The 26,022-nt window shown below is 38.3% G+C and overlaps 1 protein-coding gene across 5 annotated transcripts in view; it reads left to right on the top strand.

Moving 5' to 3' along the window:
* Nucleotides 1–26,022, top strand: part of PDZRN4 (PDZ domain containing ring finger 4) — a 248,861-nt gene that overhangs the window by 136,886 nt on the left and 85,953 nt on the right. The window contains exon 1 of one of the 5 annotated variants that reach the window (XM_009564449.2): nucleotides 5,715–6,012. The exons of 3 other annotated variants lie outside the window; for them this stretch is intronic. In XM_009564449.2, the coding sequence (XP_009562744.1) occupies nucleotides 5,944–6,012 (69 nt within the window). In that variant the 5' untranslated portion in view covers nucleotides 5,715–5,943. Of the gene's footprint in view, nucleotides 1–5,714; nucleotides 6,013–25,235; nucleotides 25,284–26,022 lie in introns of those variants that run through there. One more of the 5 variants, XM_054056316.1, reaches the window with a different exon arrangement.

Raw genomic sequence — 26,022 nt, 5'->3', positions numbered from 1 at the left:
ATCTTGCTGCTATACTCTCTCTCATAGTTCCCAGGAGTCAGTAAATTATGGGCTTCCTAAGCAGGCAGATGACTACTGACAGTTAACTCTTGTAAGGTTATCTAATACCTTTCTGAACCCTTTTCTGCTTTTTGCTTCCAGTGAGTTTTGGTAATGAGTCCCACTGTCAAATTACTTAGAAAAAAAAATCCAGACCTCCCTTTGTTGCTTTAAGTGTATTGTCTGAATATTTCATTGTGTAATGTGAGAAGGAATGGCTTCCATACGAGGGAAAAAAATTAAGATGACAAATGCAGAGAAAGTGAACTATTACACATCTTTGTTTCTCATCTATTCTTCATAGCTCTTCAGTTTCCATTTAGTGATTTAGAGATGGAAAGACCAGGACTGCTGGCAGTATTCGAATGTAGGTATTGCTGGGGTTCATGCAGTTTCATGATGATAGTTTCCACTCCGTTTTCAGTCTTTTCTTAAAGTTCCCTGCATTCTGCTTGAATTCTTCCTATGGTTGAGCCCTGAACCTGTATTTCAAGGAAACCATCCACAACTCCAGATGGATTTGCTGAGTAGAAATAACTACTTTAGAGACCATGACTGAATTTTTTAACAACATTCCTTAAATGCATTACTTAATGCTTATTGACGTGAGACTTCATATTCCAATTTATGGATAATCAGAGGCGTTTTCCACAACTGTGATCAGCCATTTTAGGTTTCGCTATCGTGAGTAAAATTTTGTCATTTCTATTAAATACTTTCAAGCTCGTTTATGAGTAATTCTACTCTGTACACTCCATAATGTTGATACTCTCTAGTGCAGTAACAAGCTATCAGTCTGGTTGAACATGATCACGTGCTTAAAGAAATAGTATTCGAGATAGTATCCTTATGATTAATTTATGGGGAAAAGAGGGTCAAGAGAAAGTGCAGTTTCTTTCAGAATTAGTTAGAAGAGTCCTTAGTGTAGACAAGGCTCTTAGGGCAGCTTTGACTAGTTTCTTCTATTTAACTGACACTATCCGCTTAATGTCCTTATGTATTCCTAAGGTGCTAAAGTTCAGTATAAATGTATTTTTTTGTTTTGCAACACTTCTGTAATTGCTTATGGCAGCAGTTTAAGAAAAGAAAGTCGGTTAGAATAAAATCCTCAGAAAAGAATATCCTGAGTAAAACTCAGAGGAAGGAAAAAAGGATTTCTGAACAGTCTGAAGTTTAGCCAGTAGACCAGGTAAGGGAATGGTACTTTAACCAAAGAAAGCTAAGCCAGCCCATTCATATGGGAGTGATAAATAAACAAGGGAGGGTCATTTATTTTTCTTCTGTGAAGAACAAAAAGAAGTAACTTTTATGTTCTAAGAGATCGGTTCCTTGTGTGTTTGCTTTCCATACCTATCTAGACATGTATTTACATTTTGGACCAGGAATGTCATAGATCTGTGTCAATTTAACCATGGGTCAAGAAGAAAATCAGTAGACTGGACATGTATCATATGATGTTGTAGGTTCTCCCTACTTCCAGGAGGCGTCTGAGCCCAATGAAAGATTCCACTGATGGAGCACATTTGATTTCCAGTCAGGTAGACCTAAATAGTTTTCAGGTAAGTTACAGTCCTGGGGCATACAGAACATGAGAATTCCATGTCCCACCTTCCCTCCTACCACCCTTATTAGTGCTGTGACTTTGAGCAGTGCATGAATTCTTGGTGGCTGTGCTAAAGTAATGGATAGGAGTTTTAAAAAAGTCTCTCTTCTTTGGACATATACTAATGTTCCTGCATATATTGCATTTTGTTGTACATGTGTCTTTTTATTTTTTTATCATGCATTCTGCATGTTCTGATGTCTGTGGAAAAAAGTATATTGCATTTTTATCCTGAGTTAGATTTCACCTGTCTTTCATGGGGATTGTGGTTAAGTTTTCCAGTTTTTTTATATTTGCAAAAATTCGTTTTACTGGAGCCACAGCTTATCTCAGTGACACTGTACTTCCATAGTTTGCACCTTTGTTTAGCCTACTGTGAAATATAAAGTATGTTATTTTATTTTCAAGCTATTTAGCCTGCATGCAAGTTTGGAGTCTTTGTGTTACATTTACTGAAGGTTTTTAAGTTTTTCTCTCATACGGCTGGAAAATTCCTTGTGTTTCTAATCTGTAAACTGACTGATGCATATAGTCACCTGATTCCAGCAGCTGAGGCTTTACAAAAGACACTAATTATCACAATGAACTAAAAGGTCTGGCTAGACTGAGGTCAAGCTTTATGAGTTCAAGCGTTTGTCTAGGACATTGGGGAGAAGCAAAGGATTTCTCCAACTGCCTTTGTTTTATGACTATAAATTGCATTGCCATCTATTCTGTGAGCTAAATTCCTGGAAATTCTTCAAAATTTATAGAGTAAATGCAGTGTGCTGGTAAATTCTTGAGGAGAGCGCAAATTCAAGGGCACGCACAGGAAACTTGGAATTCCATGTTTGCCTCGCTGGGTTTCACAACTGAGTTTGGACAAAAACGTCACTGTCCTTAGTTAAAGTAAATGTTATATTGTATGTCTTTTAGCTGTGTGTCATAACAAAGATATGAAGGAGTCAATGACCTTTACTTTGCAGTATCTGCCTTGAATTTTTCGTGATGATAAACTTTCAAGCATGGGTGCTTGTAATTAGACACTTCTATACTTCAGTGAAGAAACTGTATAACAAATGTTTAAGCCATCCCCTAGATACTTGAAATTAATTAGAGAACCTAAACAAGAACCCCTTGTCTGAACATATAAACAGAAATTTTACTGTAGCTCTCTTGAAATTAAATTCCATCCCTTTGCATTGTTGCGTTCCTGGTTTGACTGCAAATTATGATTTTAGTCTTTATGGTAACGTTAAATTGTATGTGATGCACATGGAGAACTCCACAATCAAGAAAAGTATTGGCTTATTCAAATATCTTTGAATTACATGTAGAATAAACGTTACTTGATTATAGATTTGGACCTTTTTGGTCCCTTTTGCTATGAATTTTATGTTAGAGGGTGATTATGGCAAGGTAGAGAAGGAAGGAAAGAGTGAGATTGATTTTTCACCAACATCAAATTCAACTTGACCACAGCACATCATATATTTCAATTTAGTCATTAGTTTAATCAAATTTTACCTTGACTGTCATTCTGTGGTGCACAAAATTTGGTGTTTTGATTGCATATAAAATCAAAGCAGCTTATTTAGATGGAGCTTAAGAATCTGGAAGTACATCTTTCTTTCTCAAATAAATCTATTCAGCCCTGCAGATTTTGCCCATTAGTGGCTGCAGAAGCAGAGGACAGAACCCTCTTACTCTCTACATGGGCAGAGGGCAGGCACTTGATAAATGAATGGAGAAGCCTATGTTGGCTTCAGAGAAGGAAAGAAAAGAACCAAAGGAAGAGCAAGAAAAAAAAAAAGAGACTGTCAGGGTAAACTGCTGAAAGATTAACTGTAGTTTTCCATTTCTTATTTTATCTGTTGGGGTTTTTTTGTTGATGTTTGTTTGTTTGCTGTACCTATTTAGATTCCTGTTGTAATATATCCTTTTTTCCCATTTATTTCAAGAACTAATTTTAAGGGTAACTAATACCAGGGTAAATCATGGCTCCTTCTATGAATATAATTTAGTTTTCAAACTGTGTATGTGTCAGAGGAAGAAGTTGTGTCAGTGGAAGGTGAGAACACTTTCATCGATAGATGGCATGGTCCTTGCACGACTGTTGTCGTGTTCATTGATCTGACTTCCTTAAGTTCAAAATTTACACATCTGAGAATCCTTCTGCACCTCACAATATAGAATCCTTCAAAGATTGAGTTGATATTTGCTTCATGGTTTTAAACCTCTCAGCATGAACAGCATTTCATGGGAATGTGGAGGAGGAGAACAGAGACTGATTCTTTCTGACTGATGAACCTACCGCTTTGGTTCGTCTTTGAAACCCTAGGACTTTGGAGAAGTTCAGAACCAAACCTGCCTGCTTGGGCTCTTCCACCGAACAAAAATTAATCTTAACGCTATGTACTGGAAGCTGATCTAAGAAGAGTTTGCTCTGTTAATATTCATTATTTGATTCCACCTGACTCTGCTCATTTATTAGAAGAAATTTAATTAAGATTTAGTCTCAACCTAGCTGTAATTTACGTGGAAGCAGACTTCACTAGTACACAGAGTTTGCTGCAATTGACGTTTTTCCTGTTGGTTTCTATGTTTCGCTTTCATCCTGGCCGTTAGGTAAAATTAAGGTCCAGAAAATCGGATTATTACATCCCAAGGGGGCAGGACTGATAAGCAGCACATGATTGTTGATCTGCTTGCTACCCAGTGTTGGTGATGTTTGAGGTGCTGCTATATGCAAAGCCAATTTGTTAACAATTAGTGCTCATTAGAATCATTTCCTGTTATCGATTTTGAATGTTTGACAAAGCACTTCTAGGAAACTGCACCCCAAAAAAAAAATTATATAGTAGTATAGTAGCTGTACATCGGTGCTTAGTAATTACAACTCTTTAGGGTCCAGTGTCAATCTTAACTAACTGGTTTCATTGGTTTCCAAGTAATTATTTCTGCTTTGGATCCCACCTGCTGTCCCCTCCAGATTAAAGATGCTTTGAAACAAGGACATAGTTCTTGATTAGCTGAGTTGCTGAGAAAGGAGTGATAACACAAAAGCAACTTTTTTGTTTTTGGTCTTGATTTATCTATCATGACTTGGACTTTTTTATTGTACATAACTAGTAATGGATTACATGATATACAACATAGGAACTAATGTCAGCATGGAATTAAGTGTGATTTCCATTGGCCTTAACATTTAACATGTAGGTTTCATTTTAAATAGGTCTTTGCCTTCCTGCACACACTGAGAATTGTGGAGCCATTAAAATCTAATTTACAAATGGTAAAATTAAATATAATGGCATGTTATAATAAAAACTTAGATATCTAGGAGTCCAAGAGGGTGTATCTGTTGAGTTTCCTGGAAACTGGGGCTATAATTACTATTAATTTGTTTTACATGACAAAAGAGACTTAAGTGTGTGATTGTTTAATATACAGTACAGTGTATGCATATATGCAAAATGCACCAGATCACCTACATTTCCGCATGTACTGTATACCTATGATGAGTTGTTAAAGACTCATGCTTTTTATGAATACACTGGAATTTTTGACTAAATTTGATGGTGTCAAAGGGGAAGCTAGCAGTGTAGCCATCTGGGTTAATTTTCTCTCCTTCCTTCTTTGCTTTACATTTTTAGCAGCATCAGCTCAGGTTTCACTGGCACTCTCAAAAAATGCTTACAAATATTTTAAATGTATGCCGTGATCCCTATTGCACAAGGTGGAGACCTAACATAAGACTTGTTCCTTTCCCATCCCTATTCATGAATTAGTCTCACAAAAAATTACTGTAAAAATTAAGGCAAGTGTGGGTGAAATATGTAAAGCTTAGTCCCTCTAACCTTAATAAACAGAGATGGTATTGACACAAGTGAATTTTGTTTAACCACAGTACATTTGCTTCTTAATTAGTGAATATTCATCTGTCAGCAGCAGCAGCTAAGACACCCCTCCCTGCTAACACGTTCTGTCATAAATAATCAATGAGAGGCTATTAATATTCATGAGTGAGAATCTGTGTAGTCATGTGCACTGATGCAGAGACAGGGGGAGTGTTGCCATGAACTGAGTCGAAACTCTCTGTGTGTATACGTGAGTGTAAGATAGTTAGGGAAAGGGAAGAAGAGCATGCTGCCACACACTGCCCTGCCTTGTGCTTCCAGCTAACAGTGGTGTGCCTGTGTTTCAGGGCTGGAGTGACTGATGAAAAACAGTAGTCAAGTCTGGAGGGTAATTCCCTGTCAGTGCATTTGCTTTGCAGTGCTGGGGAAATTAGAGGCTTTGCTCTTGTGTTGCTTATTAGGATGGGCTGCAATCTGTGCACTTTTCAGAAGAGAGAAGAACACTACAAACTGCTGTATGAAGTTTCCCAGGTGAGTGCAGAGGATATTACCAGCATCTCCAGAATAAAAATGTGTTCTCTACAGACAGTAAGTAGAGATGCTTTTGTTTTGTTTTGCCTTTTTTTTTTTTCCCTTTGCAAAATTGCTAGCTAAGTTCTTTAGTGGGCAGGGGGGTGTTGGTAATTATTATTAGTATTTTGGGTGCCTGTTGTTTTCTGCTCATTTGCCACTCCCCCTTCAGATGACTTCCTGTGGGATTCTTTTAACATTTTTGTGCATCCTCTGCCAAGATGTCAGTCATATAGCAGCAGAATCACTGAACCACATCGGTGATGTTTTAAGGGTGTCCTTAGCTTTGGTAATAAGACCAATTTCAGCTAAGTTGTACTGCTGCCTTTGAAACCATTTGGTCTGTGTTCTCAAGTATAAAGTTTCTATGGCATGTCTCTGCTGGCAAAGAAGTATGTTATATTTCCATGCTAATTAGTTAAAAATGAAATTATTCTGAAACGTGCTTGTCACCTTTAAACAGGTGCTGAATACAGCAGGGTTTCCATGACTGTATGCTGCTTATTCATTCATTGTGTGTGTTATTTCTGTTTACTACTAGCCAAAGATCTTAATCCTATCTAGATATGCTGGTGCCTCTTTCAGCATTGTAGCAGCGTGATTAGCAGTGTAGCAGTGTGCTGCTAACATGTTCCCAGCTTCTTCAGAATAAGATGAGAAAAAGATGAAACAAGCACTTCCCATAATAGCCCGTAATTTTCGTTCGGCTCCTATTGAATCATTATTTGATTTGCAGCTTTTTGTTTGTTTTTTTTTTCTTGTTGGCACAGCAGACCCTCGCATACTAAAGTTTAGTGCCTTTCAGCATTTGTTCTCTCCCTCTCTGTAATTTGTCCTGGCTTTGACACATTGCCGTTGACAGAGGCTGAACGTTTGCAGCTTTCGGCTGCGTTGCTGCTGACAGGCAGCACGGAGAAGAAAACAGCTTACAGTGTTGGTGGTCTATTGGCACAGCAGCAGCTAAGTGCCCATTGCCTACTGGTTCCCTCTGAGTTCCTCCTAATGTGATTCATTTCACAGTGGGCTAATTACAAAGTGGATTCTCTGCACATGAAGCAGCCTCCACAGTTGTGGTGTTAATGCACATTTTCATGGTAATATGATCAGAGCCTCATTAGCCAGTTTCCAAAATGATCCTCTGCATTAATTAAATATAAAAATGACGCTTTTTATCACCATAGAGAGGAAGAAGAAGATTAACATTGTTAATTACTGCTGGGGGCAATACCTTTGTATCGGTTTTTTGCCAGCAGGGGTATTCAGTCCTAAAAGTGTGTCTGTTTGCAGGTAACATGCCCACTGCCTTGCCTGGTGAAGATGGTCTCTAGGTGGAACACTTCCCTTTAGTTCAGTAGTTAATCGTAATCCCATCATCACATTTTCTTACAGCAATAGCTCAGGGAAAAGCAAAGCAGCACATTCCCCTCTCCTCCCGTTCTCCCTCTGCAGCTCTGGATTGCCAAACTGATCTGAAAGTGTAAAATAGAGAGAGTGGAGTAGGTTGGTGTATTCTTTCTGTGCCAGAGAATAAGAAATGCAGGTTATGCAATGACGGGGATTGGACGTTTCTTAAAGGGTTGAATGAGTGTAAGGGAAAAAGAGACTGTGCTGGGTTTAGGGTGAATGCATTTTCAAAATGTTCCTTGCATTAAGATTGCTTAGTAATAAATGTTATTGAAATGATCAGCGAAACCAAAAGTGGGGGTTTTAAAGAGAATCTAGAGAAATTCGCTTTATCTGTTATCTTCTTTTTTGTTGAGTTGGAGTGTCTGTGGATGTGAACAACCAAGGTGCAAAATGAACTAATGTTTTCACTTTTTACTCTGGTGCTTGCCAGATAAAGTGTAATCCCTGGGAAGATCTGAGTTAGCTTCCTTGGGGAGTTGAAATGCAGTAAGCCTGGTGCTGCATCTTGTGCTGTTAGGGAAATGTCACTGATAAGGTGCAGAAGCACAGCAGAGAAATGACTTAGTGCACTCACTGCCAGATCCTGTGTTCATCTGTAAACTCATCCCTATCTTTGTTTCAGTGTGTGCGGGTCAGAGCCCAAAGGATATTAAGCATATTTTTAACAAGGTGCTACAGTTGAGATTGAGTAGTATCTCACATCATAACTGCTTCTGTGTACAGTACTGATTTGCTGCAATGGGTGGGAGCCATAGTAGAATGTAATAAATTAAATTAAGCTAAGGCAAGCATTACAACTTGATTTGCAAATTCTCTTTTAACTCCCCAATCCTGTAATTCCTATGCCACAGCCTTGGCTCTTTCATCTGCATGATTTCTAGGGAGCTTGGGACAAGTTAGTCTGTCAGGGACATGAATTGACTAAGGATGAGCTGTGGCTCACTAGTGTATGTGGATGAGAAAAATTAGTTTGTATTCATATAATGAAGCAATCCTAGCCTTAGCTCTCAGCTTTCCAGTGCCGGGCTACCTGGTGCTGTGGGTGATCTGTGAACGTATGTACTTGAAAATACAGTAAACAAAGGAAAGTGTGTTTGCGAGGGAAAACAATGCAGGCACTTACAGTGATGAGTGTTTTGTGCTAGTCTTTGTAGTGAGGTCAGATGTAGCACCAGAGAGCTTTTTTGTTGTTGAACTGCTAGGAAATGAAGACATCATTAGAATATGTATAATTCTTTCCTTTTTCCCCACTCCCTTCCTCCAGGCTCTTTTGCCTTTCACTGAGACAGTAGTTCAGAGACCATGGAGGCCCTTTCTGAAAAGTGTTTGCTTGCTTGGTGGAGACTTTTATTCTGATAACTGTCTTGTGCATGCGGATTGGGATTAAATCAAAAAGTCAGACGGTCATGTTTTAAGAGTAAGAGCTTTTGAGATACCACTCTGCACTGGTGAAGGACTCTTGTGCTCTGAGTGCCTCTTCACTTGTCCTCAAGATGTGAGGATGGCTCAGTTTTACTTCTTGACTTCACTGTGAGAAAGTATCAGGTGTATGAGCCCCACAAGTCCTCTTCTCCATATGTCTACTGGTGGAGAAATGGAAGATGTCTCAATTTGAAATTTATAGCCCTACACACTACTTCATGGGGCACGTTATTATTATTTCCTATATGCTGTGTAAGCAGGATTGAACTAATGAATGTGCAGCCAGGAAGTCTACATAAAGTCACTTAAAGAGGATGGGACCTGGTATGTGCTTATGTCCATTAGGAGCAGACCTCTGCCTCTTGCACTGCTAGGGTGAAAGAAGTGAGTGTAAGTCATTTGTTAGCAGCATGGTGAGGACTCTTCCTGTTTAGCAGAAAGGATGAGAGACCTGTGGCAAGGATTGGAGGTAATGAAACTGAAGCATTGTATGATCAATCGTTAGCAGTGATCTTCAATAGCCTTTTGTGAGACTCAAGAGAACACAGAGTTTTCACAGACTTCTGTGTATATCATGTGGAAATCGGTTATCTTTGCTTAAATTTGTATGCTTTCTTTTCAAATTGTGCAGTTAACTCAGAGAAAAAGATGGTAGGGAGAGACAGAACACAGTGCATTTGGAAGTCAACCAAACACCAGTGTGAACTTATTTTTTGAGTTACATGATAAGAAACAGCTCTGGATCAGGTGAGCTTAGAATTGAAATGGAGAAAGGAGAAAAGTTTGAAGGGAAAACAGAGGCCATTTGGGATGGCTCACAAAGTCAGTGGTGGAGCTGAAACTAGAAGGTTGCACATTTTTCTTTTACATTTGACCTGAGACGATAGTAGAGCCTGCTGGCAGAGTTTTTAAATCCTCAGAAGACTGATTATGCAGTTTGCTTCTCATGTTGGTTTCCATAATTAGCATAAAGCTCAAATTTTCACCAGTTTAGAGATCTTATTTTATGTTCATTTTGATATCCCTTGGGCTACTTGAAGTACTGAGTGGTACATCTCTTCAAATTCAAAAGTGTTCACCAGAGAGATGTCAAGCCTGCCCACTGAAACAGCAGAGGCACTTCCATATTTTTCAGGATATTTTGCCTATAGCTGGCATTGGAATAAGGAAAAAAGACTGGGGGCTAAGCAGTATTCCTTGTCACTGGAACCTGCCTTCTCTGCTCTTAATGAAGTTGGGTTTATTCAAAGGATTAAATAGGCTAGATGATGTGATCCTTATTTTCTTTCTGAAACAACCTCTAGCTGCTAGAATGCATTTTTGATACTTATGTCATGTGAGTGATTTACGTGACAACTTCTCAGTGTAGTATTTACCATTAGGGCTCGTTCATTTTCTGGAGATTTTTGTGTCACCTTTGTTTGCTTTATATCAGTGCTCCTAAACATATGCTCCTCATGAATTTCATTTTACCAGCAACGGGAAAACACTATCTTTTGCTACCTCAGCACAGGCACATTTTAGGGACCACTTATGTCTAAGTTCTGGTTTTAGTAGAAATTCTGTGGCAGGACACTGTTACCTCTAGAGAATAGGAAAGAAGAAAATTCTTAGTTTTCTACATTTAATTGTCTGGAAATCAGTTGAATTATCCAAGTTGAATTGAATCAGTAATGAAAGTAGAAGTGGTTTAATCTTACTGCATTTCCTAGCTTTTCCTTTTTAATCAAACAATTGAGAACCCTCCAATTCTTGTTTTTTCTAAGCAGTTCTCCTGAGTACTGAGTTATCTGTTTGAAAAATTCCAAAATAAATTTTGAAGTGCTGAAGGAGTTAATAGACTTGTAGGAACACTTTTTCCTCTCCATTTAACTGTACAATTTTAGAGCTCTGCTGTATTTAATTCCCCTCAAAGCTGCACTGTCTCATATTAGTAAAGTAATTGTATTTATGGTAAAAATATAATCAAGTAAAGCTTGTCACATGTTTCTAGCCATGTTCCAGAAACTGGCTTGGAATTTCCTTAAAGAACCCCTGCTAAACTGAGAAGACTTTTTTTTGTGTTCTATGAACATGAATGAGTCAACTTCTCCTATGGATAAGAAATGGTCTTTGTGGTCAGCAGGCACAGCTTTCTAGGTTCCTTTGTTTCTTTGCTTGTTTACTTTACGCCCATAATTGAGCAGCATTCATCTAAATAACTAATTCCATTGCCATAACATATCTGCAGACTGTACTCAAATAGCGACACCAGTGTTGTGATTTTTTTAACAACTGAGCTCTTGCTCCTGGTTGAGGAGCTCACTGGTCCATGAAGTGTTGGAGGCTCAGCAGTAACCATCCCCAAAGCCCCAGGCACCCACACCTCTGCTCTGTACTTTTGAGTTAACACTTGCCAATTGCCTAAAAGAGAAGATTTATCTGAAAGGCCACCTCTTGCCTGGATTTAGGCTCTCACTACAGAGCTGTGTTTAGGTGTGAAGCTCCCTGAGGAGTCCTGGAAGACTGTGCTCTGGGGACATGTAGGCTGCTTAAAATAACCGGCTCTGGTTGCCTGATGGATATAGGCTGTAGATGAGACACCCACTCGTACAACTACGCATGTAAGGAAGTCGTCATCTGATTTCTTAAAATTCTAAACCCAGTAACAGGATTTTGGGGATCATTCTTTTGAAAATGATACCTGAATTATTTGCTAAGTACCGAAGTGTTATTTTGGAGCTCGCACCAACTGCCTTTGATAAAACACTTGCTTTTTTTTTTTTTTCTGATAAAATCCAGGAGACTCTGAAGTGTTGTCACTGACTTCACTAGGCCAGCCTTTCATTTTCTGTCCTTGTTTGCTGTCTTGTAAAAAGCATATAGTTCCTGTGTGTATGCCTCAACAGGAAGCATAAAGAAAGAGTCCCAAGATAAGAAAGCAGACAATAGCATGTGAGATAAGAATTCAGGGGATGGGTACAACAGAGGCATCTATAAAAAGCCGTACTGAGATTATATCAGTAAACTGCAGGGATACGCTATGCCATGAAAATAAAAAAGAAGTGGTTGATATACTGAATAGCATGATTTTCTTTGTCATTTTACTGTTCTTTGCATCTGGAATTTAACAGTGGGGATTAAGGATTCTTCTAATGATCAGATTTTTATACGTTTTTTTTTCACCAAGCTAGCCTTTCTTGGTGCTTGCTTCCTGATGTGATTTGGTATGGATATAATTCTCAGGCCTAAGGCAAAATGTATCTTTATGTGAGTCTTATGTATCAGTGGTGTGACAAAGGCAGTCTTGCTACCTTGAGCATTCACAGACTGATAATTGCTGAAGAAGCTTACTATAGCTTTTCAGTATTCTTGTTTTGTGGTTCGTCAAAGAGGAGGGGCATTAAAATGTCAGCCAAATACTCTGCCAAGTATAAGTATATAAGAGTTAGTTGACAGTAGGTTGTTTCACCATTTTTCTCTCTAGAGCTAAGAGCTTAATGGAGACATGTAAAGCAGGGCTTGGTGATAACTAGTGGTTCTTCCACCGCTTTGGAGCCGATGAGGTGTCATGAAAATAATTGAAATAAAAGAAGCTGGAAAATGATTGGCTTTAAGTATGTTTAACTTCAGAGTGTGTTTGATCTGTTATTTTAAAGGACATGAGCTTTTTGTAATAGGACTACAGTAGAATCATAGAATCTATGATTCTATGCAAACATCACGTCAAAATGTTAAGACATGAAAGAATTTAAAAATCTAGATGCAGGTTATTCTCTATACACTTACTTTTGGTTGCAGTTATGATAGTTACTTGCTATTTTGTGTCTAATAAGCTAGTCATTTGCTGTACATTGCTCAATAATTGCAATGAAAATCAGTCTGTTTAGAGGATATTAGATCAGTAACTGTTAAGAGGTTATCTGCATTTTTTTTATAATAGGCAGTGGTTCAGAAAGATAATTTTAAAAGTACTTTTATACCATGGACATCTGGAAAAAAATTTTCACAGAAAGGGTCATTGGGCGCTGAACAGGCTCCCCAGAGAGGGGGTTGAGTCACCTTCCCCAGAGGTGTTTAAGGGACGAGTGGATGAGGTGCTGAGGGGTATGGTTTAGGGATTGATAGGAATGGTTGGACTCGATGATCCAGTAAGTCCTTTCCAACCTAGTGATTCTATGATTCTATGAAATTAGAAATGGAGCTGCAATATCTTCTTACAATGCACTGAAATCTCTCTCCTACAGTTGTTTGCGTTTTGTATTTTCATTTAAAATACTGGTGTAGACAAAGAACAGTGTGGCTATTTGGACATTTCTGCATAATAGGATGATGTAAACTTGCAGGAACTTCTTGTGGGTTTTAACTCTTTCACTGTGAGGAAGTTAGGAAATTCTACATATCCTTCTTCTCTCAGGTAGAAAAAATAATTAATTCCTTTTCCTCCAGGAGAAGGTTGAGGTGTTTTTGTTGTTTTATGGGGTTTTTTTATTATTTTTACAAACAGAAGCAAACCCTGATCATCAGCAAAGTGAAGCAGAACAAACATTTGTTTTCCTTTGGTTTGTGGACTGATTGTGTGACAGTAGCGGTTTATTCCCTAGAGGTTTTGGCCATGAAGTTTGACCTCTGAAAAAACATAAGCACAGTGGAATGAGTAATGTTCCAGACTACTACATCATATGTAGAATTCCTGTGTTTCATGTTTAATAATGTTTGAACTTGAGAGGACTCAACCAGTAAAAGTCTACAAGCATCTTTAATTAGTCTAGACAAAACTTAGGTTTTGTGTTCTTCACCCAGCTGTACAAATTTTTTCTGTTCCATTTCATTTCTCTTAGTATTTGGGAGTTTATTGCTTGAGGTTTGTTTTTTTTCCTAGGTCCTGGAATCATACTATTTTGAAAAGAACACTTTTCATTCTCTTATGATCAATGAGAAAGGTTCGCAGATATCAATCGATCTGGTTTAATTTGCAGTTTAGGAAATCTGAGAGGAATTGGAAGGTACTTAAAAGATTATGTTTATAAGCAGCCTAAATTCTTGAGGGTTTGGTACTCTTCTGCATGTCTAAAGTAGGCATTGTTATTTGAGAGATTAGGCTGAGACTTGCCCATGTGGGGCTGGCAGCTGTGCATGGTGCTAAGGAGGAGGTAAATATTTGGATCTGGATTCTTTGGGCCTGTCCACAGGTATGAGTGCCAATGGGAGCCAGCCTTGGCTATGTCAGCACATCATGACATGCTTGAGACCCCATCCGGTTTCTGCCTAGGATCACAGGTTCTACCCCTGCATCTGCAGGCATCCTTTCAGGGACCATTCTGCTTGCAAATGTCAACACAGCTTGTGTGCCTGTATGCAGCAAACCGGTGAGGCTCCTGGAAAAGATATACAAAATTAATAGGTGTTCAGTTGCTCTCTAATGTCAGAAAGATAATTAGCTGCAGTGCCAGGACCCTTGTCCTGAGGACCAAGAGGAGCATGGGAATGGGTGAACTATGCTAAATCCTTGCGAGGACTGAACAAGTGAAATAATCAGAAAAAAAGGATTATCTTCATTTACCTGTGGTATAACAGAACAATTGACTGACCTATTTAATATGTTTGATCATATTTGTAATGTGCTTTTTGCATATTATAGTGATGGATTTGCAGGGAAAGCTGCTCAGGGAATAATCATTATTCAGGCTTTTGACTTCCTCATGGCTAGAATGTGAAGTATTCAGATTCCTCATAATATCCATGGGCGTATGAACTGCTAGCTTAAAAAAAAATTTAATGACAAGAGAAGATAGAAGAAAGGGTCAATTATTAGTTGAAGTTCAGCATCTGGAATTCTTTCTCAGAGGTCAGGGTTACTAAAAGTGCAGGTAGAATCTCTTATTGCAATATGAATGTATGCATTTTTTAATTTACTTTGTCATGTAGTCTATTATTACAGTCAGGAAAGACACAGATCCATAAGTTTATAAATGGGGAATTCCAGAAAGTATGTGTGGGGTCTACATTGTTTTTCACTGAGGTATGTAATTCCATCAAAATCAAAGTGCTTTTTAGGAAAATTAATTATTTCATCAAAACATGGTCTTAGAGGAAAAACACAGGAAAGAAATTTCCAGAAATATCTGAATATAAATTATATACAATCATAGTGAAATATTTAGGTTTATTAACTTTTAAAACATGTTGTATTCATTAGGTTTTACATGGTGTGTTGTTTCATATAGTATGACATTTGGAAGATGAAAGTGAGTCAATTGTTTTTTCTTAAAATGTTTTGGTCTTTCCAGAGTTGGGTGTACTGTTTGTGAAATCCCAAACCTTCTGATGTGGAATTTTCCATCCTGGCTGTTTTTTTTCATTCTGAGATACATGACTTACTGTGGGAACCTCCTCCCCATGCATGATTTTCTATACCATCATCCACTTCTTGTAGAGATTTTGTTAGCGAGCCGTCTCTTATCTTGTGGGAGAGAAGGAAAATATGTATAGCAAGAAGTGTTTGTGTCAGCAGCTCCCATTAAGATACTTGTTAGAAAAAGAATACACTATCACCTTCACAGTGTGTGTTGTGATGCCACAGAAGGATACTGCCCTATTAGAGTGTGCCAAAAGCTACCTTTTTGCTTTCTGATATTACACACGGCTGGATGAATGACTGTGATGTAGTGAGGCATAGGACCTATTTAGTATGGCAGCAGGACTTGGAGGTCTGGTTCTAATTCATTCTCTCATGGGTGTATTAGAAGAGGCCCTGGTTTCTCTTTTCCCTTTCTAGTATAAAGTTCTGTATTATTTAAAGCTTTAAAGATTAACTGTAGAGATCTCAGCTAATAGCTAATGAAGATACTGGAATAGTATTTTCTAATAATGATGATGGTGATCACAATAAGCATCGTAAAATGCTAGATCGATCCACTTAGCAATTATTGGTAAAGTTATAACACAAGTGGATTGTGGCAGTAGAGTGTTGATCTGCCTGCATTTCAAAACAGTTCTGGAGTGCCACACTTCCTCAAAGTCCAGAAATAGTTTGGTTCAGTTCGTTGGAAGAGTGTTTTTTCCTTCACTGTACATCAAAGGTCAGTTTTGACAGGAATTTAGTTTGCAATTTCCCCAGAACCTCTTCTCAGGTAACTAATGGGGCGAGTTACTTTTTAATTTATTTTATTTTATGGTACAAATCAGAGACTTTTTAATAAAGAGGAATTTATAAATATGAATTTGTTGGTATTGATTTCTTCAGGTACTAATACAAATACAAGGGGTTTGATACTTGTTCATTGGTAGTGGAGTCCTGTTGCTGTCAATAAGTTCTGTGTAGATATAAAGTCTTCTCACTCCTTTGAACACAATATATTCCAAATCTTATGTGCAAATCTTACTAAACTATTTAAAATCTTCTTGCTGAAATAGTTTTAAGTTCCTAATACAGGAGGTTTTTCCCATTTATCTCCAAATGACCTCTTTGTCTTCAGATTTACGTATTATGTTGAATCAAAAATGTCATTTGGTCATGTTCAATAGGAGAATGTCATTGAAAGTCTGACCTGTGGGACATGATGAATAGTGACAGGGGAAGGATTTTGCCCAGTGAGAATACCAAATCGTGTGACACTGTAGTTTCACTTACTAAATATTGTCCAGGCTCTATTGTTGAACCCTATGCTGCCAGTGTCACTTTGTCAGGATGTTTTCTGTCCTGTGACTAGTAGCTTCAAATGTACTCATCCATCTTCTTGTCCCATTACATTTCATGTGACTGATGTTCTGCGCCCATTAAAATTGATGGGAAAGAACAAAAAGAAGAAAAATGTGCCCTTCAACTGATTATGCCTTTGAAAGAGCAAATGAAACTCTTCTGCTATCTAAAGTAAATTGAACAGCTATTTCTGTTTCTAACTGTATTACTTAACTTTTGTTAATCGTTATTACGAGTAGATCCCTTATTTTGTTATTCTGATGTTGTATTGAAAGCAGTAAGTTTATGTCAATATTTTCTTCTTTATGACAATAAATGAGCATACAGACTCTTTCAGATGTATCAGCTGCCTCTGGTAATGTTGTCTATGAGGTATATGAGATAGTATGCCTGAATACCCTCTCAGGGAAGGGTGGAAGTATGTTTGGCAAGGCCAGGCTTTTCATCTGCATAAGGACCCACAGGGTTTGGCTCAGCCACACATCCTATGCCCTGGAAGAGCACTTGTGTGGGGTGTCACAAGGTTCTGCTTGGTGATAACTGGTTGCTCACCTTACGCTAACATTTTCAGGGCAGTTAACAGGAGACTAGAAATATGACAGCCTTTGTAATATTGCTTTATCTTTATTTCACGGATACAGATGGTTTCCCAAACTGTTAGTCCAATGTTTCAGAGTTAGATGAGGGCCATTAGCCAGCTGAATGCAGAAGGTAGATGTCATATTTGCTGACAACCAAATACAAAACACATAGGAAAAGCAAAAGTGAAGGTGACCAGTATGTCGGATTATTTATAGTGAAATGACAGCCTTCTCAATACAACAGCCAACTGTCCTTTCTTGTTTGTGCACAGTAGTAAGACTAATTTTTTTTTTCTGAAGTTGGGCACTTGTGTGCCCCAAAAATGGCTTGGGGGCTGGGAAATGCTGCAGAGAGCTCTGCATCTTGAAAGATTTTCTACGTTACCTATAATTATTTGAGATTTCTGATAGGCATCAAGGCCTATTGCTTTGTCCAACATTTTTCTCCGATGGATGGTGTAACCTGAAGGATAATATTCTCATCTTGGCAGTGGGCTTGCTGGGGTTATTATTTATCCATATTTAAAAGACAATTGTTCATATCTATAATTTGTGAAGAGGACCTTGATTCAGATTAAAATAGGCAACTAAGACTTCAAAAACATTAATTTACTGATCTCTTTATGAGCTTCCTTACTCTCTTTAGTTGCTTACTTGACCTCCAGCCGAAAGCAGATTCATTATGTTAAAAGAACGTTCTTAGAGATAATTAACTCCTGAAATGAGTGGAAGTTAGGCAAAAATGCAGTGACTCTTTAGTCAGGTCCTACTTAAGCAGGACTATTCAAGCACACTGTCACCCTTAACATTAGAGGCACTTGAACAAGAAACCTCAGAGCAAACAGAGGCATGAACTGTGGTGCAGGGGTATATTGCCACTTTCTTACTAAAATTTACTAAAAAAGTGCTAAAATTACTTGGGGAAAAGGTGGCAGAATACACCTTTTATTTTATTCAGAGCAAAAGTATGCAACAAATAGATAGCTGGTGCTTTGAATTTTACACCCCTGTAATAGTAATTCTTTTCCATGCATATTTCTTCAGTGGGATATGAAAAAGGTGGGGAGTAGGATAGAAATCTCAGTTTACCCTTCTATATTGCAATAACTGCAGCAGCTGCTGGGAATAGGTCCCAACAAATAAATTCTGTTGCCAAGCAAAACCACTTCTTAGTACTATGCAGAAAGGTCATTATTCAAATAATGATAGCTGTTAATTTCTATCATGACTTGAGAAGGGGTAGGTCTCAGCCTCCCACCTCCCCATACCTCAGGAGACTTTACTTGGAAGCTATTCTAAGCCTTGGATTACAGATTTTCAGAAAAGCTGTTGTTCCCATATTTTTGATTTGGAAGACACTGAGAAATGCTTAGCTTTTTAGTGTAGTGAGGAAAATCTGCATGTAAGAGGAGGGATGAGAAAATTGGATTTCCTTTTATTGCACAGGAACACTGTACAACACTGACAGAATATTTACTCCTGTCTCTTTCTTCTAATTTGATTCTCTGACTACCATATAAATATTTTTTTATTGGTGAAACAAAATTATAAAATATCATAGGTGTTGCTCTTGTACCTCACCAACAACTGAAAGGCAAGACAGAATGAAAGATTTGAGCCAACCTGGAAGACTTACTTGCAAATTCATCCACAATGGAATGCACCTGGTGTATGAAGTGTTGTGAGATGGTTCGTCAAGCCATTTCAACCAAAAGGTCTTTTGTCGTTGCTTTCTTTCTTTCTCTAGTGAGAGATTTTATATGCATAGTATGGATACATTCAGTACTAGTACGTACTGAATTCTGATCAGCTGGCTTGCTTTCCACTCCACAGCACATGTATAGTCATTTGAATAATACAAATTGCAGGGGCATTACTAATATGTACAGCAATGTAGAGTAAAACTCCACATTTAAACTGTCCACAGTTAAAATACCATTAATATTATTCCAGTGGTAGTCTTTTTTCCTAGTGGATGGTTGTCTTTTATGCTGCTATTAAAGAAGTGAATACAGCATTGTACTAGGGAGCTTCAGCTTGCCTCTCTGTACTGGCCTGGTTTTTTTCAGCCTGTGCAGAAGGAAAAGAGGATCACCCTGGCTTCTGCTGAGCAGGACATGCCACCAGTTGTGGTAACAACATGACACTCTCACGGGTTTTCTCATGGGATCTGAGAGTGATCCATAAGCAAGTTAGCCTCATGGTTGTATTTGTAGAATAGGGCTATTTTGGTCATCCCTTTCTAGGTAGAAAGAGTGAAGTTAAAGATGCATTGCTGAAGGTTCAGATGCAGTAAGATATTTTTCCCTCTTTTATTTGAGGAATCTGTAGAGTGTGCTTATTGAAAAAGGTAAGCAGAATTAAACCTTTCATTAAGGACACCTTTATGCTATAAGAGTAGTGGAGATTTGTATTTACAGCAGGGAAAAGTCATGCTTCCTGTAAATTGGCATTACATTGAACCCACTTAGAAAACAGAAGCAGAATTCATCTCTGGAGAGTATTTTCCTAGCATGCTCCTTTAAGCACAAGTACTATTTGTTCCCTGTTCTTAGAAATAGGCTTGCAATTCTTAATGAATATAGCATTCACCTGTCACACTAAGATCTTTGTTAAGTACATTATAGGGCGTGTAAATAAATTAGGAAGAAAATAGTGTAATAGGGATAATCCACTGACTAAAATCAGTGGTGGAGCGGCATGTTTGCTAGGACATCTGTGAAAGCAAATTCATGGGACATACTTTACATCTTTCTGTGAGAAGAGAACTAATTTATATTTCATTCACAAACAACTTCTAGAAGATACTACGTGTTGCAGATAAATAAAGTCATCAGAATGAGATGATGCTAAAAATTCCTAAATATTTTACACTTAAGAGTGGCAAATGTTACAGCTTTCAGAGCTGAGACTATATTCAGGAATATTGTCCATATGCCTGTATTGGCTGAAAAAGTGATGCAGCTTGCACTACTCTAAATGAACATTCAGAGATTGGAAACTTGCCGTTGTTTGAGAATTTAGACCTTACTTGCACCTGTCTGCAGAGTATAAACTTCTGATTATCCTTAACAAATGTGTTAGCTCTAAGAATCATTTTTTTAGATTAACAGATACTTAGCTGTTAAGACATTTGCAGCTAAGTAGTTGCAATAGTTTGGATAGTATGGAAATAACAAGGTTAGTTTTTCTTCATTTTTGTGAACTGTTATAAAAACACAAAGTTTAGAGTTGTGACGGTACATCTAAGAGTATAAATCCATTTACAGAGCATAAATCTTCAATTAAATATTACTTTTTATGCCTTTCTGTCTTTAACTGATGGATTCTGGGGAACTGAGAATGCAGAGTCCTTCATCACCAATATCCAGGAATGTGGAGAGAATACTCATTAGATTAACATTAGTATAAGAAAAATGAAACTTCCAAGCCAATTACAGTTTCCTATTTAGACTGAAAAAAAAAAGAAAAGTGACCTTTGTTACAGAATATGTGACTTCAACAGGCAGATCCATACAAAATTGAGAAGTTGCAAATGTCCTGTACTTGAGTGATGGTGTGCATGTGATCTTAGTTCTGCTTCATTAGCCTCTAGTGAATGAGTGGTAAATTTTTCCTATTTATACATCTTCTGTCAGGGGATCGTAAACATAGCCCAGCTAGTGCATGTTTTCACTGCAGAAATTTCATTTATATATATTTTTTGCAGTTTTGATGAATAGTTAATATCCCACTTGAATAAATTTTTCTTCTTTTCAAATATTCAGGTAGGTATTAGCAGTGGTTAATTATGCACTCAGTACCTTTTGTAATAGGACTATCTGTCATGGCAAGCTTTTATGTTGTATTTGAGGGATTCAGCCTTCTTAGTAAAATATTGCTTTTGCAGTATGCATGGGAATGATCAATTTTATTTTCTGCTGATTTGATAATTTTCTACTAAAATTTAATCTTCTGTGCTAAGGAGTTTGTAACCAATTGAAAGATTTATTTTTTTTTTCCCCTCTGCTAACAGAGTATCTAACGCTTCAGCTTTTTACTTCCCATTTCTGGAAGTACACCTTTAGATTTTTCTGCAATGTGATACATTTATGTCTCCTTTTAAGGGTAATAAATGTGCAGCTAGGTTATGTTTTTCTGTGTCGTTGACTAGTTCAGCATACCAGGGTTGTAAACAGCTCTTCCTTATATATATAGATATTTTTCATATATATATAAAATCATATATATATTTCATATATATATTCATATATATATAGAGAGAGGTGATGTTTTGGTTAAAGGACGGTGTTAAACAACTAGACGTACTACAGGAGTGATGAATATTGTATAGGTTGATGAGTAGTTTGTTCTACCCAGCCTTTTTTATGCAGATGCAAATTATGTTGCAGGTCTTAGATAAAGTTCCATGGGGTCCTCTCTCCTCTGATGTTCCTGCTTTTAGTTTTCCATCCAGGATTTTCAAAGGCCCAATCAAGAGTTAGGTATTTGCTGCAGTTGAATTTGAAGCAGTTCCTGCAATTTTCTTAGTGTTGAGACCCTTCAGTCTTGAACCCTGAAGCCAACTAAGTCTAAGTGGAAAGTGGTATCTTTAAGATACACCTGAGCAAGCTTTCCTAAAATGCTCTGCGAGTGCTATCACACCACAACCACTTGTAGAGATGAAACATTTTACATCTCCAGCTCCTGGCAGCTGACTATAGTTGCCAGCAGGCATTTGGTAACTTTTTTTCTAATACTTGTATATCGGTCCTAGAGGAAGAGCATGAAGAATTGTCTGGGCTTTGGATGGCCTTATACTCAGCAGTGAATTTTACATGATTAGAATAAGATGAGGGAGAGACAGGATAGAAACTTTGTAAATGACAGTTACTAAAAATACATAGCAGAACTTCCAAGGAATGACATAAGGGCTGTCGTTTATTATTGTAAACGATGGCATTCTCTGCTACGTTAGAACTGCTTTTCTAATCAAAATAAGATTTTAAATGGGAACAAATTTAATAATAACAACAGATATTATCATAGAATCATGGACGTGTATGGCATGGAAAGGATTTTGAAAGATCATCTAGTCCAACCCCCTTCAACTGGGATCTTCAACTGGATCACATTGCTCAGAGCCCCAATCCGAGTTTAAATGTTTCCAGGGATGAGGCATCTACCACCTCTCTGGGCAATCCATTCCAGTGTCTCATCACTCTCATTGTAAAAATTTTCTTCTTTCTGTCTAATCTGAATCTACTGTTTTTTAAATTAAAAGCATTACTCCTTGTCCTTTTGCAACAGACCTTGCTAAAATGTCTGTCCCAGTCTTCTTGTAAATCCCCTTTAAGTACTGAAAGGCTGCAATAAGGTGTCCCTGGAGCCTTCTCTTCTCCAGGCTGAACAACTCCTACTCTTTCAATCTCTCCTCATAGGAGAGGTGTTCCACCCTTTTGATCATTCTTGTGGCCCTCCTCTGGACCAGCTCCAGCAGGCCCATCTCTTTTCTGTGCTGAGGGCTCCCGAGCTGAATGCAGGACTCAGATGAGGTCTCACCAGAGTGAAGTTGAGGACCTTGCACTTGGCTATGTTGAACCTTTCTTCTCAAGTTTGTCCAGGTGCCTTTGGATAGCATTCTGCCCCTCAGATATGTCAACCACACCACTCAGCTTGGTGTCATCTGCAAACTTGCTGAGGGTGTACTCAATCCCGCTCTCTGTGTCATTGATGAAGACGTTAAACAGTAGTGGTGCCTGAGAGACACCACTTGTCACTGATCTCCATCAGGACATTGAGCCAGTGACCACTACTATTTTGATGAGACCATCCAACCGATTCCTTATCCACCCATCAAATCCATATCTCTACAATTTAGAGAGAAGGGGATAGTGTCAAAGGCCTTAAGAAATCCAGATGGGTGACATCCATAGTTCTTCCCTTGTCCACTGAGGTAGTCACTCCATCATAGATGGCCACTGCGTTGGTCAGGCAGGACTTGTTCTTGGTGAAGCCATGTTGGCTGTCTCAATTCAGCTCTCTGTCCTCAAGGTGCCTTGGCATAGCTACCAGGATGATCTCCCAGGCACAGAAGTGAGATGAGGGGTCTAGGAGCAGCAGAGAATCAAAGTCAAGGAGCAGCTTTTTACTTATTCCTTGCTGTTGACTTTTCAAGCTTGTAAAGAATGAGAGACAGGAAGAGTTGTGTCAAAATTTTCCTTCTGATGTAGCAGAATCCTTCACCATCTTGGCCATGCAAGTACCTTGGCTTGCTTATCAGTCTGACTGTTTTCATTGGATGGGATAAGCAATGAAATTTAAAGACATAAACAACAGGTCAGTTGGATATTCTCATATGTAAGGAGAAATTTCTTTTGTCTATTACCATTTCAAGGCCTCTTTTTAATGGTGCATGACAAATCCCACAATCTAGCTCATTATTTCTGACCTATTGTATTTCTAAAATCTTCGCTTGAAATATAGAAATTTCACAGGTGGGTTCAATAGAAGTAGAGTATAAGCCATCAATATGCCAATGATTTTAATTACCCATTGATGAGAATTCTTGCTCCATTAGCACAAAACAAATTGAGGATTCAGGAAGGTGAGGGGGCTTCCGAAAATTGGAGAAACGAGATGACCAGAAGCATGAGAGTTTCCAATAAAAAACTGTCCTCACGATGTTAAGTATCTGCTGTTTTCTTTGTCACACTGATGGATTCCTGGCATTCCATTCTTCTTTTAGCCTTTGACTTTCTCAAATCTTCACTTACTCTTCTTTTCACATAAAGGATTTAGACTAACCTTGCACTTAGTTCATACATTATTTATTGCACAAGTCTTGATAGTACTACTCTAGGTCTATTACCCCAACCGTAGCATCAAATACATTTCAATCCGATAGAATAATCTTGATTTGAGTCAAGGAAGTATGGGAAACAAAGCTATAAAAAAAGTTTTGCCCAAGGTCACACAGGGTGCCAAGAACTTGAAATTAGGGCTTCCACCCTATTCAACTTTTTTTTTTTTCTTCCCTCTGCTAGAGATAAACAGGAAAAAATACAATTGGAGTTGTTTGAGGATTATGCCTCATGATGTCACAGCAGTTCTTCAGGTGAAGGAAGTGTTTCTTGCTTATGTTTTCATGAAAGGTGAGGTACATGTGTAAAAATGATTATGCTTGGATCAGCATATTTGCAGTTTAAAAATCAACTGCTGATTATCTGCTGATTCTTGCAAAACAGAAAATCTGTTCTTATACAAACATTAATTATAGAATATCTGGCAGAATCCTTCCAAACTGATTTAATTATACACCATATTTATACCATGTTTAATTGCATTTTCACTGTAGAAAGATCCAGACCAGTCTTCTACTAAAGGAATTTTTATATCTTTACATTTGCTTTAGAAGTTAAACTTCTGGATTGTCCTTGATGCTTAGCTGTTGTGCTAGACAATGTTTTGAGTAGCTCCCCAACCTCTGCTAATTACCATGTTAGGATGAGCCTCCAGTATCACATCAAAAGGATTGCATCTACTACATCCAATAAAATTGGTGTGTCACAATTATTGATGGGACCTCAACCATCCCAGTTTTATTAATACCATTTTTACACCTAGGTTACAAGCTAACAGTGCCATTATCTCGCCCGCAAAATCCCTTGGCAGTTAGTACCGCCAGCAGCAGTAGAAATTACAGAGGGATTAATCTCTGGCTCCAGTCCCCTAAAGCTTTTCTCTGGAGGTACTGAGTGATATGTTGAACTGTGTTAAGCAGTGAAAGATTTAATGAAAAAAAAAGCCCCAAGTGCCTGCCTGCATCAGAGTCGGCGTCTGTCCCTTTTGAAACTAGTCAATATCGTTTTCTGTATGTGCAGGCCTGCTGGGCTGCTGAGATACGCACCGTGGCTTGGGCTGTTTTGTTGCGGTGATTGTTTTTATAAGCCAGTCCCTGCAGAAGATTTGTCGGAGCAGTCATTTTGAGAAGAAAATGAGGAGATGGGGTGGAAGAAAGAAGGAATTACAGATCTCTCAAGAGTCCTTGTCATTGCAAATCTTTCTTCCAGATGTGGGAGAGGATCTGGCACAGGGAGCGGAGCAGGGAGAGACAGATCCCATGGATGATGAGGACAAAGAGCGGCACTGGGCACAAAAGGGTGAGGGTGAGGAGAGAGGATGCGGTGACTTGGCAGGTCACTCCTGCAGCACCCTGCTCTGCCTGATAAGGGTTGGTTTTATAGTGGCAATGCTGCCGCGGACACACCTCCATGCACACTGCAGAGGCACTGGGGTTTGGGGAACGAACGATAAGGAACACAATGAATAACTAACAAAGCTCATTTGATGAATGCAGTCATTTGCATTACAGTGCCAAATAGCTTTGCTCCTAGTGGCTGAGTGTCATACTCAGCTACAAATATGATTAGTATCGTTTCAATGACATCTAAGGGTGACACTACACTAGTGGGGCGGGGGGAGAGGTTGTTAGGAAGTTTCAGATTTTGCAGAAGAAAAGGAAGTCTAGAGAACAGTGAGCAAAGCATCTCTCACTTTTTTATGGTTTAAGGAAGTTGTGGCATGATTACTCAAACAGGGAGCTTGAGCTTTGGAGACTGCAAACAAATAAAAATATGAGGCAGAACCGACATCACAGTATGTATTATACCTTTTTGTGTGCATTTTCTGACTGACTTTTTTCACACAAATGCCAGAGAAAATGCAAGGTAATCGGTGCTAACTTCTAAGTATAGTTAATGCCTGTAGGTGCAGCAGAGTGCTTTTTGTGACTTTCTTGAAGACACAGTATGAAATATTACATGAGTCAGAGATTTCCTTGTGTCTTATGTTTTGTTTTCACTTTCCTTCACAAAGTTTCCAGTGAAATATAAGTGGATG

This window comes from Cuculus canorus, chromosome 1, assembly GCF_017976375.1.
Source record: "Cuculus canorus isolate bCucCan1 chromosome 1, bCucCan1.pri, whole genome shotgun sequence".
NCBI lineage: Eukaryota > Metazoa > Chordata > Aves > Cuculiformes > Cuculidae > Cuculus > Cuculus canorus.
This window is presented reverse-complemented; position numbering and strand designations above follow the sequence as displayed.